The sequence below is a fragment of the Grampus griseus genome, assembly GCF_964374135.1.
Source record: "Grampus griseus genome assembly, chromosome: 10".
Taxonomy (NCBI): Eukaryota; Metazoa; Chordata; class Mammalia; order Artiodactyla; family Delphinidae; genus Grampus; species Grampus griseus.
In genome coordinates, this window is record NC_139004.1 from 24,270,222 (window position 1) to 24,288,007 (window position 17,786).

General features: G+C 46.3%; 1 protein-coding gene across 1 annotated transcript in view; it reads left to right on the plus strand.

Moving 5' to 3' along the window:
• Positions 1-17,786, plus strand: part of ELOVL5 (ELOVL fatty acid elongase 5) — a 68,932-nt gene that overhangs the window by 30,018 nt on the left and 21,128 nt on the right. Inside the window, exons 2-3 of the mRNA XM_082664397.1 lie at positions 13,541-13,606; positions 16,743-16,930. Coding sequence (XP_082520523.1) covers positions 13,549-13,606; positions 16,743-16,930 — 246 coding nt within the window. The 5' untranslated portion in view covers positions 13,541-13,548. The remainder of the gene's footprint in view (positions 1-13,540; positions 13,607-16,742; positions 16,931-17,786) is intronic.

Genomic DNA, 17,786 nt, shown 5'->3' on the forward strand with positions numbered 1-17,786 from the left:
GAGAATTTTGAGAGAGGGTTACAGAAGTCCCCGCAGCCCTTGCTAGACAGTGTCTGTGCTCTGGGCAGCTGTGGGCGTGGAAGGCTCCTTCCCGTCCTGAGGGCAGCAAGGCCCCCTGCAGGGCACAACTTGTGCCCACACTGCACACACCCAGGAAACCGGAATCACGGAACGGTAGGACTCCTCCACTTCATAAAAGTGCTTCTTCGCCACTTTCTGTTTTTCATTGGATTGACAAGAAAGTGACCCAAAGGGTAGAAGAAAACAGTTTTTATTTTTCATAATGAAGTAAGCTTTTCTTCATATTTTTCATTTATCAAAAAAACATCTAGAATCTGACAACTCAAAACTATTGATGATGCCTAAAGTTTTCTATGTTCTGTGTAGAATAGAAAGCGGCACGGAGATAACGGATGGCAGGAACTTCTTATTTAAACCAGAGAGGCGGAATAGATTTACAGATTTATCCCAGTTATCTATGCCTGCTCCATCCGTGGTTCTGTAAAATGGCATTGGTTCAGACTCTGGAACACTTCAAGATCACAGAATGCCCCTGAATCATCAAAGCTTTGATTTTATTCGGGAAGATTTTATTTGATACGTTTAATGATTTTCTTACTCTCTGAAAACTGGCCTATGTGAGAGGTATGGTCCCTTGAAGTCAATCAGAACATTAGGCTGGTCAAACAGTATTCCTGTCGCCTGAGTAGTCTGGGTAAATAAGCGTTTACTGGGAGGCTAAATCAGACAGCTCTGAAAATTAAAGTAGGGAAAACTCTAGCATTTAGGTGAAGGGTTAAGCTTTCATGAATGAGGTTATAGTTCACACTATTCCTTTCCAGCAGAACTCATTAACAGATGCCAAAAAGTCACAACTGTGTGTTAGTGGGAGGTGCAAGGGGGGCGTGAGGAGATTGAATTTTTTAAAAAGTCAAATGCTTAGTCTTGTTTATTGGTTTGTTTTCCACTTTTGTGGATTTTTTTTTAATGTAACTTGTTATTTTGAGGTCATTTCAGGTTCATAACTAAGAAATAACACAGAGATCCCAGATCCCAAGTACCCTTTACCCAGTTCCCCCTCCCTGGTAACATGGTGGAGAGCTGTAGTTTGGTACCACAATGAGGTTGCTGACATTGTTACAGAAAAGATACAGGACGTTTCCATCAGCACATGTTGCCCTTTTATAGCCACATCTGCTTCCCTCCTGCCTTCACTACATCTCTAACCCCTGGTAACTGCTCATCTCTTCTCCATCTCTATAATTTTGTCATTTCAAAAGTGTTATATAAAGGGATTGGCTTTTTTCCACTAAGTCTCTAGAGATTCATCCAGGTTGTTACATGTTTCAGAAGTGTGTTCCTTTTGTTGCAGAGAAGTGTTCCATGGTGTGGATGTACCACTATTTGTTTAATAATTCACCTGTTGAAGGGTATCTTGGTTGTTTCCAGTTTGGGGCTATAATAGATAAAGGTGCTGTGAATATTCACATATAGGTTTTTGTGTGCATGTCAGTCTTTTCTCTGGAATAAATGCCCAGTAACTTTATTTTAATGATGGCATACTGTTTGTATGCCTGTCCCATAATTTGTTTAGCAAGTTACTTTCAGATGGGTATTTTTCTGCTGCTTATATCACTGATGACAATCTTATAATTAAATCTTAATATACATCTGCTTTTATTTCCTTAGTATAAGGATTTCTACAAGTGAGCTTGAGTGTGCAGAATTTAAAAGCTTTTTTTTAAGTATCTCTCATTTTTTAATGTTTATTTTTAATTTAAGTGCATCTGATTCCAGAGCATTTTCATTACCTCAAAAACCCCATACACCTCAGCAGTTACTTCCCATCCTGCCCTCCCCCAGCCCCTGGAAACCACTAATGTACTTTGTGTCTGTATGCATTTGCCTATTCTGGACATTTCCTATAAAATAGAATCGTGTAATGTGTGACCTTTTGTGTCTGACTTCTTTAACGTAGCATGATGTTTCCAAGGTTCATCTATGTTGTAACATGTATCAGTTCTTCATACCTTTTTATGGCTGAAAAACATTCCATCGTGTGGATGTACTACCTTTTATTTATTCATCAGTTGGTGGATATTTGGGTTTTTACCCCTCCCCCCCTTTTTTTGGCTAATATAAATAATGCTGCTGTGAATACTTGGGTACAGGCTTTTATTTCTTCTGGGCATATACCTAGGAGTAGAATTGCTGGGTCATATGATAGCTCTGCGTTTCACTTTTTTAGGACCTACCAAACGATTTTCCACAGCAGATGTACCATTTGACAATCCCAAATGATGTATGAGTGTTCCAATTTCTCCATATCCTCACCAACAACTGTGTCTTTCTTTATGATGATAGCATTCCTAGTGGGTGTCATATGGACCTTTCTAAAAGAGAGAAAGGGCCAGAGCTGTTGGGGTAACACTACCTTGCTGAGAGGTGGCCACCTGACCTACCAGCTACGGAAAGCCCTCGGACACTGCTAATATGGAGTTTCCCAGTGGTGTCAGTGGGCTGTCTCTGGGCTTCTGTAGAGGAAGAGGAGATTGTAGCCCTGCCTGTGCCTCATGCCAGAGCCCCTGACTTGGATGCAGTTCAGCGAGGGCCCAGGAAGCTGGGCGGGGTGGGGGTTTACCTACTCATCCTTTGGGGACCCAATTGCAGAAACTCTGAGGCTGAAAAATTTCCTTGCTAGCTTTTATCATAACAGCAATTGTTTTACTCATTCTCGGGGGGAAAAAAAACACCCTTTCTTGGATACTGTGGGTAAAGGCTAGAAAGGCTTGTGGTTTCCATTTTCATAGGTGACATTTCAAAAGTCATTGCAGGGCTTCCCTGGTGGCGCAGTGGTTGAGAGTCCGCCTGCCGATGCAGGGGATGCGGGTTCGTGTCCTGGTCCGGGAGGATCCCACATGCCACAGAGCGGCTGGGCCCGTGAGCCATGGCCGCTGAGCCTGCGCGTCCGGAGCCTGTGCTCCGCAACAGGAGAGGCCACGACAGTGAGAGGCCCGTGTACAGCAAAAAAAAAAAAAAAAAGTCATTGCAGATCACAAGCTGCCAAAATGATAGCTTTAAAATGTACTTAAAAAAAAATTCTGTGTAGTAGTTAGCAGAGAGCGCAAGATTTGTACATAGTAGGGTAACTAACTCTTCCCAGTGTGCCTGGGACTTGCCTGACTTTTTTTTTTTCCCCTGATATTGAATCCCAGGAAACCAAGTTCCAATAAATCAGGACACTTGGCCACCCTAAGTCATATAAACCTGCAGATAACGAAATGGACCTGCTTGTTGTTTGGCCAGGTTACTTAAAGTCTGTGAACTTTAGTTTCCTCATCCGGAAAATCGGGATAATTCCTTACTGAGTCTTTGAAAATCTGGTATGTAATAGACGCTCAATAAATGTTAGCTCCCTTGTCTTAAGCTTCAGACTATAGATGAAAGTTATATTCTTTTTATAACCAAATTCTATATTTTCGATTACAAGCCTTTTCATTTCCTTCCCCGTTCCAATTAAATCAAGGGTGTGTGTGTGTGTTTACTTTTTATTTTTTAGGGCCGTGCTTCTAATTGGTGCCTTGGTTGAGTGTAGTAAGCAGCAGGAAAGCCAGCAAGGGAAAGGGGAGTTGGCTTTGAAGAGCCCCCTCTAACCGCCCGCAACCTGTTAATTTAGTCTATTGCTAAGTAACAGATTACTGCAAAATTCAGCAGCTTTAAACAGCAAACATGTATTATCCCACACAGTCCCTGAGGGTCAGGAGACCCAGAGAGGCTTAGCTGGGTGGTCCTGCCTCAGGGTCTGTGCTGAGGTGCCGGTGGGCCTGCAGTCTGCTTCCTCACTCACTCGGGTGTTGGCAGAGGGCTTGGTTTCTTTCTGCCTTGGCCCCCCCATAGGATGGCTCACGACAGGGCAGCTGGCGTCCCCGAAGCTAGTCATGTGAGAAGCATACTGACCATGATGGAAGAAGTCACAGTGGCTTTTATAACCTCATCCCAGAAGTGACACACCATCCCTTCTGCTGTGTTCTACTGGCCCTACACACAGCCCTGGTCCAGTGCAGGAGAGGATCCCTGGGGACCACCTTAGAGGCTGCCTTCCACAGATGCCAAGTTCACATGAAGACACCTCTGTCCTCTAATCCAGGGACTGAAGCCAATAGGAAGTGGCTCAGTGTAGGACTGATAATAACGGAGCCTGAGCCAGAGCCCACCTCTTGGCCAGTGCCCGGATGCTTCCTGTCGTCCACCTTGCCTCCTTCCAAGCAGCACGTCCAGTTGGCTGTGGGCAGGTATGTGCTGTGAGTTCTGGCGTTGGCAGCCACTTGGTGGTACCTCACACGTCCCCAGCTTGGTATGACCAAGCCTGCGGTTACTAAATCCCTCCTGTGTCCCGAGAACAGCTGCTGGGGGTGACACAGAGCAGGATAGACCCTCCCTCGCTGCGCTTTACAGGCCTGGCCTCCATTGACACCTGTCAGCCTGGGAAGCGCTGACAGAGGGTAAGGGGTCCCTCCTTATATTATGTTGTATTCCTTACAACAACATTCCAGAGTGGAGGATTTGCCACCCTTTTCCCACTGACTTCCCAAATAGGTCTTAATATGGAGATTCCTAAGATCTCTCTTACCAAGCATCATGAGTGAATACAACTGGTTGTTTTTGGTTTTTGTGTTTTTTCATTTTGTTTGTTTTTGGCTGCATTGGGTCTTCGTTGCTGCGCAGGGCTTTCTCTAGTTGCAGCAAGTGGGGGCTGCTCTTCATTGTGTGCGCGGGCTTCTCATCGCGGTGGCTTCCCTTGTTGCAGAGCGCGGGCTCTAGGCACGTGGGCTTCACTAGTTGCAGCACACGGGCTCAGTAGTTGTGGCACTCAGGGCCTCAAGTAAGCATGCTTCAGTAGTTGCAGCGCGTGGGCTATAGGGCATGCGGGCTCAGTTGCTCTGTGGCATGTGGGATCTTCCCGGGCCAGGAATCGAACCCATGTCCCCTGCATTGGCAGGCGGATTCTTAACCACTGTGCCACCAGGGAAGTCCCTACAACTGATCTTTTAAAATTTTAATTGAAGTATAGTTGATTTACAATATTGTATTAGTTTCAGGTGTACAGCAAAGTGATTCAGTTATATATTTTCAGATTATTTGCCATTATAGGTTATTATAAGATACCGAGTATTGTTTCCTGTGCTGTATAGTAAATCCTTGTTGCATATCTATTTTACATATAGTAATTTGTATCCGTTAATCCGTTAACCCCGTAGTACTAATTTATCCCTCCTCCGCCCCCCTTTCCCCTCTGGTGACCGTAAGTTTGTTTTCTACGTGAGTCTGTTTCTGTTTTGTATATAAATTAATTGCTGTTATGTTTTAGATTCCACATATAAGTGATATCTGATATTTGTCTTTCTCTGTCGGACTTACTTCACTTAGTGTGGTAATCTCTGGATCCATCCATGTTGCTGCAAATGGCAATATTTCATTCTTTTTTTATGGCTGAGTAATATCCCACTGTGAATACAACTGGTTTTGTTTTTGTTTTTTAACTTGATAGTGTTATTTAAAATTAATTCTGCATTTATTCTCATGGATAAAGCTGTGTGAACTCAAAACCACTCATACATATTGTCACCATCCTCTTCACAGTGACCTTATGAACATGCCCCTTGAAAGGCCATACCGGGTATTTTAGGAGAGGTAGGTTGTGGGGTGGGAGACTTGGCTTCAAACTTCGGCTCCCAAAGTCTGTGACCTTTGGCATCTCAGCCCCCTCTGCAGCTGTAGTAAATGAATGAACTCATTGGGCATCTACCATGTGCTAGTTGCTAGGAGTACAAAAGGCATGTCAGGTACAGACTGACTTCTGCTCTGTGCTGATGGTATGAACACTGATCTTCTCTTCCACTCAGAAGTCAGTGACCAGTGTCCCCTTAACATTCCAGAGAATTTATCTAGAGACTTAAAAGTCTCCTGGATTTGCACATATTATGTCATCCCATCCAAAGTAGAGAATGCCAGAGCTGTGAGGTGTGGATGTGGGCAGGTTTCCTTGCCCATGGACTTTGCAGGGGACCCCAGTCTATGGCTTAGCAAAAACTCTCATGAACATTGAATGTGAAATTGGTCAGTGCCAGAGGTCTTTGTAATGATGATGATAACACAGATATGTTTGCATCTATTGTGTGCATGCATGATTGTAAATATTTTACGTATATTATTGACTCATTTAATCCCATAGAGAAGGCACTGTCAATGGCCCTTCTTTTACAGGTGAGGAAATTAAGTAGCTGGCCCAAGGTCACACAGCTAGTAAGTGGTGGAGCAGGGGCTGGAACCCTGGCTGTCGGGCTCCTGCCCAGTGCTCGCCACAGGGTCTTTGCACACTGCCAACCACTGTGTTTCAGGAGGGCAGAGTGATGTCTGTCTCTGTCAGTCGTTTTCCTAACGAGCAGTACTGCATACTGCTTGGCACATAGCAGGCGCTTGTTAAATATTCAGCTGCCTTTCCGACGACTGGTAGCATGAAGGGCAGTCACTCTCAGCATCACCAGGAGCACAGAAATAAAACCAGTCATGGGAAGACCTGATCCCGGCACTCGGATCTTTCACCTTGTCTCACCGCCTCGTGTGGATCGATGAGTTACTGTCAGCAAAGCTCTTTGTGGGAGCAGAGCTCTCCATCCGTCCACAGCAGTCTGGCCTTCATCCACCGGCAAGGGGCTTTCTGTGTCTATATTCGCTTCGTCTTCTTCCAAATGACAGTGTGCTTCAACCGAAGCCAAATGTCACTGGTTTTTTTATTCTGATTTCAAATGAGAATTGAGTCGTCCGAGAGTAATTTTCTACAGTGAACCCCTCTCCAGATGCTTGTGGGGTAAGTGGGTTGGTGTGTGGGGTCTTTACTGGGGAAGAACTTTGATGATATGTTCTGTTCCTTAGCTCTGAATAAGAATTCCCCTAGAGGCCAAGGGGGAGTCACTTGACACCTAACCTGGGACTTGGAGAAAAGGTGGAAGACAGAATGAACAGGGAGGAAGGACCACAGATGATTCATTTAAGAACAGAGTGGGTGTGACCCTCCACCGCTTTAGAAGAATAGAATGTCCTTCTGCAATGGTTAGAATAGTGCTTTTCAGTTAACTGGTGGCGACCAAGGAGTTGGAGGTGACGTGGGCTTCCCTTTCAACCTGTCTCATCTAACTTTTGGATAAGGGAAAACTTGAGTGTGGCAGCATTTACAGTCCCCGCCCCCCCCACACACCCCAGTTGTCCATTACACCAGAACGAGGGGCTCAGCCTTTAACCGCAGTGCTGACCTATAGCAGGACTTGGTGGTGCCTGGCGGTGCCCCAGCTTTGCAGTGACTGGCCTGAAGCCCAGCCAGAGCTGTGTCCTTTCTCACGTGCTTGCTGTACAGTAGGAGAGAATGACTCCATCAGAGTATTAACGCGAGTTGGATGTGCCCTTAGAATGAGGGTAAGAAAGTATGAGAAGCTTATGGGGGAATGAGAGTAAGCACAGATTCCTGGATTGTCAGAATGAGAGGACCACATCAATTATCTGTTGATGTGGCAGATAATTTCTCCCGAGCCAAGATTTAATCCGGAGTTATCTTTTTTTTTTTGCGGTACGTGGGCCCCTCACTGTTGTGGCCTCTCCCGTTGCGGAGGACAGGCTCCGGACGCGCAGGCCCAGCGGCCATGGCTCACAGGCCCAGCCGCTCCGCGGCATGTGGGATCTTCCCGGACCAGGGCACGAACCTGTGTCCCCTGCATCGGCAGGCGGACTCTCAACCACTGCGCCACCAGGGAAGCCCCAGAGTTATCTTCTTTTTAAGTGCCAGCACTCTAAAGGGATTCTCTTGTCAACTTGCTTTCATATCTGGAAGCTTGTTAGTGCTTAGATGTTTTTCTCCTTAGGGTCTCTATGACAGTTGTATATTTTAACATTTCTGAGCAGATGTGGTCATTTTCCTCCTCTTATTCCCAAGCTGATTTTCTCCAACCAAGAAAAACCTTTTTAAATTCAAGAAACAGTGTTGTGACTACCAAATTAAAGCACCATTTAATGTTTTGTGTTATTGGCAGCAACTTGGAATGTTCCCATGCCTGCTTAACAGGAGTTGACTGTTAAGGGGATGAATGGGTTGGAGAATAGAAAGTGGAGGGAGATTTCCTCCTGACCCCTTGGAGCTGGAAGCTCAGTTTAGCTGACTCATTTTTAGATGAACTGTGACAATTCTAAGTGAATAAATAAATAAAACGGGACACGATGAGGAAGCTAACAGTAGGTAAATGTCTGCAGTAAACACATCTTTAAACCAAAAGCAATGTGACTTGACTGATTTCACAGGAAAGGGGGCTTTCAAAGCAAGCTGACTTCTCCCTGCCACCATTGCCTTGGCAGCAAGAAAAACCAGGGCTTGACCCTGAAAATCAATCGTCACTGCTAAGCTTGAGAGTCAGCAAACAGCCTGGTTGTGGGTTTAGGTAATTAACTTCCTTTAGGTAATTAACTTCCTTTATAATTTTTTTAAATCTTACTATCCTTTAAAACAAATTTGCCTTAAGATCTCAGTACTTTTCACGTGCTCAGTAGCTTTCTCACTTTCTTCTGCTCCAGGTATAAATGGCCAAGAGGCTCAGCATTTGCGTTCTTACCAAGACCAATAACTTCATCTTGAGAATCGCGGTGGGAGCAGCTCTCCTTAACCCCAGCGACCTTCCCTGTGCTCACCCCACCACCCCGTTTGCTCACAGTTTGTTGTCTCTCTTGGGGGCCACGTGGAGAGGGGGGGCACTGGTTTGCCACAGAGCTTGTTGTGTCTTGTTTCGAGCCTCCAACAAATTCTGTGTGATACTAGATCACAGTGAAAACGAATGCTCGTTCGGCCTCACGCAGATGACTCACCTGGGCCTGCTCCTGGGGAGAGCCAACTCATGGACAGATGGATCTTCCACAGGAGCCCGGCTCTCTGGGGGATTCGGGTTTTGCCCTTTTGTGCCCTGTTTTCATCAGTATTTCCAGGTTTGTGTATTCTGAGCTGTGGTAGTTTGAACGTTTCTCTTGAATTTAGGCCTGAGGCTCACCTCAACCCTAAAAGACGTAGTACACGTGCCAGGAACTTGCCGCATCACAGAACTAATCCTTGATTTAGATGAAGGTGTACTGAATGCTCCCTCATCCTCTTTTAATACAGGGTAATTACTGGCCCTAGTTAATCATTTCTTTTAGTGAGATACTTACAATGAGGCGCAATTGTAATACAGCTGCATGGTTACCAGAAACACTCCAGAATTTGATAGTGGGAAGTGGCTTTCAACTAAGAGTGTCTTTTGGGAAATGTGCGTACAGAGGAGTTCTTTAAAATCTGTTCTGATTTACCTGCCTGTGTTCTCTACCCTTATCCTGTTTTCATTGTTGTCATTTTCTGTGTGTGGCCCTTGAACTCGTGAAGAGCTTTTGGATGCTGTTGTGGTTGGAATTTTCCTTAATGTATCTGATTACTCCCTGTCGTGACCTGTCATTCTGGGAGGCCCCGTAGGTTGAGCGAGTGCCAGAGACTCCTGGTTAAAGAGGGTGGGGAGGCAGTGCTTGGCTAGGTGTCAGCGTGATCTGGCCCCTGGGAGGTGCTGACTCTCCCTTTTTCCTGTCTGAGTGTGGGGAACCAGTCACATCAAAGAATGGCTTATTCTTTGGCTGCACTCAGGACCAGAGCTCCTCTTGCATGGGCCCAGCACATGGGCTTGGTCCCTGCTAGTACAATTGTCCAGAGCAGCTGTGTGCCTGAGTGGCCCAGCTCGCCCAAGCTGCCAGTAGGTTGCCTGGTTGTTAAGAAGTGACGTTCCCAGCCCACGTGCAGCTTGGAAGATGGGGATCTGCCACAGTCAGGCAGGCCACAGACCTGGCCGTGCAGTTGGACACCTTGTGCAAAGTGGGTCATGCCATTCCCGTGATCCCAGATCGCCAGGCAGAGTGTCAAGGGCTTTGCAGGGCCCCGTGCCTCTCCCGTTCCTTTAGAAAAGTACAAAAGAGTACAGCTCAGCCCACAGGCTGCTCAGCAAGTGCGCAGTTCGCCCAGCAGGGCGGGCCGGCCTGGCGGGAGGAGTTCACTTGCTGGGACCTTTTGTCCTGTTCCTGCCAGGCGGGCCAGCCAGGGAGCTGCGAAGGGGACGTGGGGACTGGTGTGAGTGCAGCTAAGGAGCCGCCTCCCCTGCCAGCCGGTGGCCACGAGCTCCCCGCGCCGTGGGGTTGATTTCTGTGAACCCCAGTGGGCGGGGAGGGGAGGACAGAGGGGAGATGGCCCCAGGCCACTGCCCCCAGCTGGCCCTCAAACTGGAGTGCCCTTTCTCTCCGCTCTGTGGTCACCTTCTCCGAGTGGCGACTGCATTTTCCAAAGTAAATTTTCGCTCCGTGATCCCATCCCCTTTACCCTGCTTTATTTTTTCTTGCTGACAGTCACTTAACGTACCATATTTTACGTGTGTGTTCCTGCCCAGCCTGGAATTTTGTTCCCTGCTGCACCCGTCAGGGCCGTCCTGCCTCTGCTTCTGGCACGGGGCAGGTGCTTGGTAAGCGTGTGGTATGAATGAGAAATGAATCCGTGGTATTAAGGGATCTGGACGTGTGGCCGGCTGGACAGGAACTCAGAACTGTGCTGAGATGATGAAAGCAAACCTTTGCTGGAGAAGCCTCCTGGTGACCAGTGTAAAAACAGCCCCTTCTGAGCAGGTCACGGGACGTGTCCAGTCGTGGGCGTGGCCCGGAGAGAGGATGGGGAAAGCCACAAACGTGGCCGCGTCCAGCCCACAACCAGGCCTCCGATTCCCCGGCCAGGGACTCTGCTGGTTAGGGCCTCATGTTCCCCCTTGTCAACATAGACGTTTCAGGAATTATGAGCAACTCTCTCTGAAAATTACTACTGTTGTGATTGTTCGGCTAGCTTTTTCACGTGTTCCTAAGTTGGATGGTGAAAAGTTCTGCAAGCCTGAGAGAATTCTCAAGCTGAGAAGAAATGTGGTCTAAGAACAGCTGGGCCCTTCCTGACAGAAGCGTGTGGAGATGTTCCGTCTTAGAATGAGCCCCTGTGCTGCCACCTCCTGCAGGGCTCAGGACGGGTTCAGATTCGGATCGTTCAGGACAGATGGCCTGTAACAGAAGTCTTCAGTATCACCACATACTAGATCCCATAGTCTCGTCTGGGGGCCTGCTGCTGGGTTCAGTGCGATTGGACTGAAATTTTACCTTGTGTTTAGCCAGGCTGCTTTTCTGTTGCCATGATGTCAGCGTTGTCATCTTTGTAACGATGGGTCATTTATACCCATTCCTGGGCCTCATTTTTTCCCTAAGTCCACGAATGTTCTCCCCCCACCTCCACCCCACAGGTCTGTTTCCTGTCATTTTTGAGCATTCCTTTACTTCTGTTTCCAGCTTTTCTACATCCTCCCTACATAGAAACCAAAACTGGTTGCAGGCTCCCGTGAAAGGGCTCTTAGATAAAAATGAGAAGGGTGTTCTTACTGTTTCCGTCAGGTGTGTTCCCGACGTTGGATCCCAGAATGCTGTTACTTGCTAGGACTTTTACAGCTTGTTGTTAATGCGTATGTGCATCATTTCCAACATCTGCTTGTTGGCAAACTCGGTTGGTTTTGGTGTTCAGCACGTGCCTTCTCGCCCATCGTGAAAATCTAGTCTGTTCTAGGCCTCCAGGCGAACTCTTTGTGTTTTTCCCTATTCAGCAATCCTTTGTACACAGTAGGTTTAGTACGTTCATTTCAGCCTCACCTTTCATGCTCAGATAATGCTTCACGCTGACAGGTGCCTGTCTCCTGAGATGTTGTCAACTGTCCCACCTTCCATTGCTGCCCCCTGCGGGTGTGAGGACTTGCATTGGACATTGTGGGCTCACTGGTGGGAGTTTAGTGGGCAGGGCACACGGACGCTGGTGGTATCCACTGTGGAGTGGACCCTGCGGCAGACACACAGCAGGAAACCTTTATGGGAGGGCTTTCTGTGCGCCAGGCAGTGCTCTAAGGACCTTAGGCGTATTGGTGTATTAGATCATTTGCTCTTCTTAACAGCCTGAGGGGCAATTATTATTTCCCACATGTTACAGGTAGGAGGCTAAATAAGTTGTCCAAGGCCATATTACTATTAGGTGGAAAAAATGGGTTTCAAACCCAAATTGTCTGATAAGGAGCCCAACGTGGAGCCTCTTAATCACCTGCCAGCCTGTCCGCTTTTCTACCTAGTTGTGTAACTGTTGAATGACAAAGGTGGCGTATCTAATTGCTGGCACTTGGTGTGTGGGAGCTGGTGGCTTCTTGGCTGAGGGAGTCCGCGCCCTGCAAGTCTCCCCCCAGGGCAGGACAGATGCTGGAACGGAACCCTGGTCGCTGCTGCTTTCAAGGTGTCATCGACGGCAAATGATTAACTGCCTAGTTGTTGAAACCAATTTTGCCTTTGCCCTTGGAAGCAAAAATATTTGTGGTTATTTCTATGAGAGTAATGACCAAGACAGTTAAACGTATGCCTCCAAACTTTAATATAGAAAATCTAGTCAATACACAGATGAAAAGATGCTTCGCTACCCTGTAAATGTAAATCTTAAATGGGGGGAAAATAGGGAGTTTTAAAGTCTTAAAGATGGAGGTAGGTCTGTAACCAGTGATAGGAGATCATCTCCAAGATGTTGTCAGTGAAAACAATCAGCAATATTTTTCCAAGCCTTTTTTTTTTGCAGTTACCACGGTAAGAATATATTTCACATCGCAGCTGAGTACATCATACTCATAAGTATGGTACAGTAACACTGAAGATTCGTGACAGTATTCATTCTCACTAAGGGCAAAGCACTGTGATTATTATGATCAGTTTATTATTTCTAATGCGAAGTTGAGTTGATCATCTATTAATGGGTTGTGACCAACAATTGTAAAAACTCCCATTTGGCGTGACTTCTTTTGTGCTCAAAAGAAAGAAATCTCTGGAAGTATACCCAAGAAATGGTACCGGTAGGCTTCTTCTAACAGTGGGGTGGAGGGATGGTGTTGGAGCAAAGTGATGAGATTTTTCTTACCTCCTCTTTTCATTTTAAATGTTTGAATTTTTTTTACTATGGACGTGAGTACGTTAAGACAGTAAGTAATAAAAGTACCCAGCAGAGGAACTGTCTTCTCCCTGTGGCGGTCCTATTTGCCCCGAAGGGCTCTTCCCTGTCTGCCTCCTTTCTATCCAGTTCCATCCTTCTCCCCACTGAGATTTCAGCTTCACAGAGAGAGTTTTTACAGAGCTGAGAAAAGAAGCACAGAAAACTGGTGCTTCATTTATAAAGTGAATTTACAGGATTGTGTCTTTTCTTTTGATTTTCAAATTAGAACTTAGCCCATAAGTTTCTTTTGTGAGTTTAAAAAGAAATTGTTTGAACATGAGGAACTTAACCTTGTCCAGAGCATGTTCCCTGAAAAGAATTTGTTCTTGTTGTTTTATGAAAAAATACAAAAAGCATTTTGAGTAGAGATTTAATCAATGTCTCTTTTCTTAATAGGTTTTAAAATGGAACACTTTGATGCATCACTTAGTACCTATTTCCAGGCATTGCTCGGCCCCCGAGGTAAGGTGGTTTTGGGTTTTGCTCCCCCCTCCTTCCCCCCTGCTCCTTGTTACAGGCACATGTAAATATTGCATGAAGACATTCTAGAAAACATGAGCATTTTCCAGTGATTAGACTAATGCTTTGTCCTGGATACCAGGGGCTTGGAGTCCTCTGAGGTCCCCTGGCTGCTGGCACAGAGACACAGGTGCTGTGACCCTCTGCTGACTTTGGCTGGAGCTCAGCTTTGCCGTCAAGCTTGCAGCCTGAGAATGCCACAGATTTCACCACTACTGGTGACATGGCTTCCTCAGTTCTTGTGAGTCTTCAGCTGAAACTGACTTCCAAAATGCACTGCTGCAATAGGAGTTTAAAACTCTTCCCCTTTTACAATTCTAAGGGGTTTTTTTTGTTTTTTTTGCGGTACGCGGGCCTCTCACTGTTGTGGCCTCTCCTGTTTTGGAGCACAGGCTCCGGACGCGCAGGCTCAGTGGCCATGGCTCACGAGCCCAGCCGCTCCGCGGCACGTGGGATCTTCCCAGACCGGGGCACGAACCCGCGTCCCCTGCATCGGCAGGCGGACTCTCAACCACTGCGCCACCAGGGAAGCCCCTAAGGGCTTTTTAATGTCCTTTGGTGTTGTGTCACGTCAATGGCTAGATATATACACCTGAGCTCTTTTGCTCTTCATCTTTCATTACCTTTTAGGAAGTAGGTCAGCTCCATATTACACCTTCTTCTAATGTCATCTATAATGTTTTAGTTGTAAAGAAGGAACTTTGGGAGTTCCCAGGAAGATTCTTAGGAAAACTACAAGAGGCTTTTAAACAGATGAAAAGATTCTGTTTCACTTGTGGTTTTTAAAATACAAAAGAAAACAATAAAAGGAACTTCATCTGTTAGTAAGGCAGAGATGAATTAAGGCTGATACCATCTGTGATAATAGTGAGGGTGTGGAGAAAGAGTCTAACTTGGGGTGACCTCTCTGGAAGGTACTTGTGGTTTCTGTTGAAATTAAAATGCTCGTGTCCTTTGACTCAGCAAAGGTATGTATAAGGAAGGTCCTTAACAGCATCGCTTGTCAAAACTGGAAATAATCTAGAAGCCCATCCATAGGGGACAAGTCAAATTAGTGTGCAGCCCCTGGAAAAGAACAAGCCAGATGTATCTCTCTGTGCTGGTGTTGGGACGATGCCTTCCTTGAGTGTTGCTGGATCAAAAATCCAATTTTAAATGGCTGGAACAATAATAAAAATTATTAGCTTACATGATGTGATCTGAGTCACTTCAGGGGCTCCGTGATGACACCCAAGGACCCCGTTCTTGTCATTTCCTACCTTGCATCCTCGGTATGTCAGCAGCTCTGTCCTCAGGATAGGTTTTCCCACCTTTCGTGGTTGCAAGGTGGCTGCTGCAGCTCTAGGCTGCACCTCCAGAGGAGGAGGGAGAAGTCTGATCATTTGCACAGTTTTAAGAACAAGTAAATTCTTCCCCAGAGCTCTTCACAAACTGTCATCTCCTCAGAGTTCAGTGGCCACAGTTGCTCCACATGCTTATGTCTGAGCCAGCCCCCAGGGAGTGGGTTAGGTCTCCACAGTTGACCAGATCCCTAAGGATTTACCGCCTGGGGTTGGGGCCAGCCACCCAGGAAGTACTTGGATACTTGGTCATATAGAAGAATGAAGATCTGTGATAAAATTTAAAAAGCATGGTGCAAAACAGCGTTAAGTAAAAGGAAATGGGAGGTTTTTGTGGGCGCATTTATTATGTTTGTGATTATGTACACATCAACATTTGTAACAGTCTGATGTTAGTTGCTTCGGAGGAACTTGTTTTCTCAGAATTGACCGCTTCCAGCCCAGAGCTGAGAACAAAAGGGGTTAAGAATCATCTTGTTAAGTTCACTGGGGGGGCTGCTTCCCTGAAGGGCTTCTGAGAAGCACAGTTCGGCAGCAACTGGCAGCCACCACTCTAGCATCACTAGTGGGGAGAGGGTGGAAGGCGTCTCCCTCTAAAGCCAAGAGAAGAAACACTGCGGGAATTTAGGGTGTCTGCAAGAAAGGAGACTGACAGTGGTTCCCCAAGTGGATGTATGCTCCACTTAACCTGTGCTTGTCCTACAAGGTCAAGGGAGAGAGCATTGGAGAGAGTAACAAGATGGTCCAGCCAGGAGCTCAAAGAAGGGGCTGAGACACTGTCCCCACTTAGCTGCTGCTGCTTAGAGGATACGGAAGTGAAACCAGCATGTGCCTCTGAGCTCCACAGTGGGGAGGCCTTGGAGGGTATGTAGAGCGAAGGGCAGGCTACAGGTTTGGGGGCTCACTGCAGCAGGATGCAGAGGGGGACGTGCTGCAGAGGTGGCTTCCTAGGAGTCAGCCAGAGGATGGAGTTGAGTCTTGCAGGGGACATATAACACCCAAGGGATCCGGCTGCCAGGGAGTTTGTTCCCAGCCACGGGAGGGCTGTCAGGTTGCCGCGGGCAGCCACTTGGAGTGCATTTTCCTTTTCCTCCTCCTTCCTGCCTAGGAGAGGGGAGGGGAGCCAGGGAGGTCCCTCCTGTGCCAGTAATTTCCTTGAATCAGTATAGGTCTTCCCTCTCAAGCTTCTGTTCTTCACTTACCTGGTCATTGCTGCTTCACCCTCACTTTTTAAAAAACCATCCCCGCTGCTGTTGCCCATGGCACTCGTGGCAGACGCTGCCTGTTGAATCAGAGGATCATCTGAGCTGGCTGAGTGGCACGTCTTCTGAGTCTGCACATGCTGGGCAGACTGGCTGACACTGGGCTGGGATGGAGGGCTTTGGAGCTCAAAGACTGCCATGTCTAGGGTTTCCTTGTCCCATGCATAATTCAGCAAGCCTGGTTAATCAATCCAGTTAATGGAAAATTGAGCTTTCTCCTTGGTTTCTTTAAGATTCTTTGGAAAGGATTTTTAAAAATTATTTAGCAAAACCTGTGACTAATAACGCGTGTCGTTACTCAGAACATGAGTGTGAGCCTCACCTTGAGGCTGTATATTGAAGACTCACAGTTCCTCTTCCAGTTGCTTTGTTGGCTTGGGAAATTTTAATTAATGTTTTAATGTTTGAAAAACATTGTTAGTATTTTTGTATCTACTTTGTTAATCACTAAATGTTGTTTCTTTTAATATTTTCCAGATCCCAGAGTAAAAGGATGGTTTCTTCTGGACAGTTATATCCCTACTTTGCTCTGCTCCATCCTATACTTGCTAATTGTGTGGCTGGGACCAAAATACATGAAGAATAGGCCGCCGTTCTCTTGTCGGGGGATTTTAGTGCTGTATAACCTTGGACTCACGCTGCTGTCTCTCTATATGTTCTGTGAGGTAGGTCAGAGGTTAACACAGCTTCCTCTCACTTAAATGTACTCGTGTCACCGTCCTGAATTGTGCTCCTAAGTGGAGAAAGGCAGCTGCGTGGGGGGAGAGAACAGGGAGGGCAGGTACAGTAATGCGTCTCGAGGATGTTATAAAATCGATGTTTCAAAACGCCAGAGTTATTTGTACAAATGTGCCTTCTGGGCACATCTATCTAAAGTAGAAGGCTTTGCTGTGGATTCTTTTGTTATTTATGTTCTGTATTATACTCAGAATTAAAATTAATATTTTCAGAAATACTCTTACGCAAGCAGACCACAGAGTAGAAAATGAACAGAACGCAAAGAACAGATCTGTGAGCATTTTATTATGAAGCATTTAATAAACGCCTGGTTCTTGTTTGGAGGCAGCTGGGGAAGGAAGTGGGCGGAGTCTGCGTTTGGTATGTTTGTGGTCGGTCAGCCCTCTCCATCCTGATCTGATCGCCGTAGACAGCTTGGAGCTTTGAGAGGTTATTTTTTTCAAAGCTAAGAAGAGTAGATAGTGAGGTCTGCGTTTAGGGTTGGAATGGTCTAAGTTCAGGCCAGATTATTTTTTCTATAAAACAGGGATGTTGAAAACCAAATTTGATGATCTTGAAGGCTTAAGGAAGAGTGAAAGACACATCGGAATCAAAACTTAAGCCTCCTATTTTGACAGTATAGTCACTTAGCCTTTAAAGCTAGAAGGGGAGGAAAGCTCCCACCGTGATAAGTACGATTTGTATGCATTTTTAGGGACAGAACTACACTGTTCAGGTTTATAGCACAAAACTACTGCTAAATCTCTGGGGCTGAGACTCAAGCCATACATAAAACAAACACTT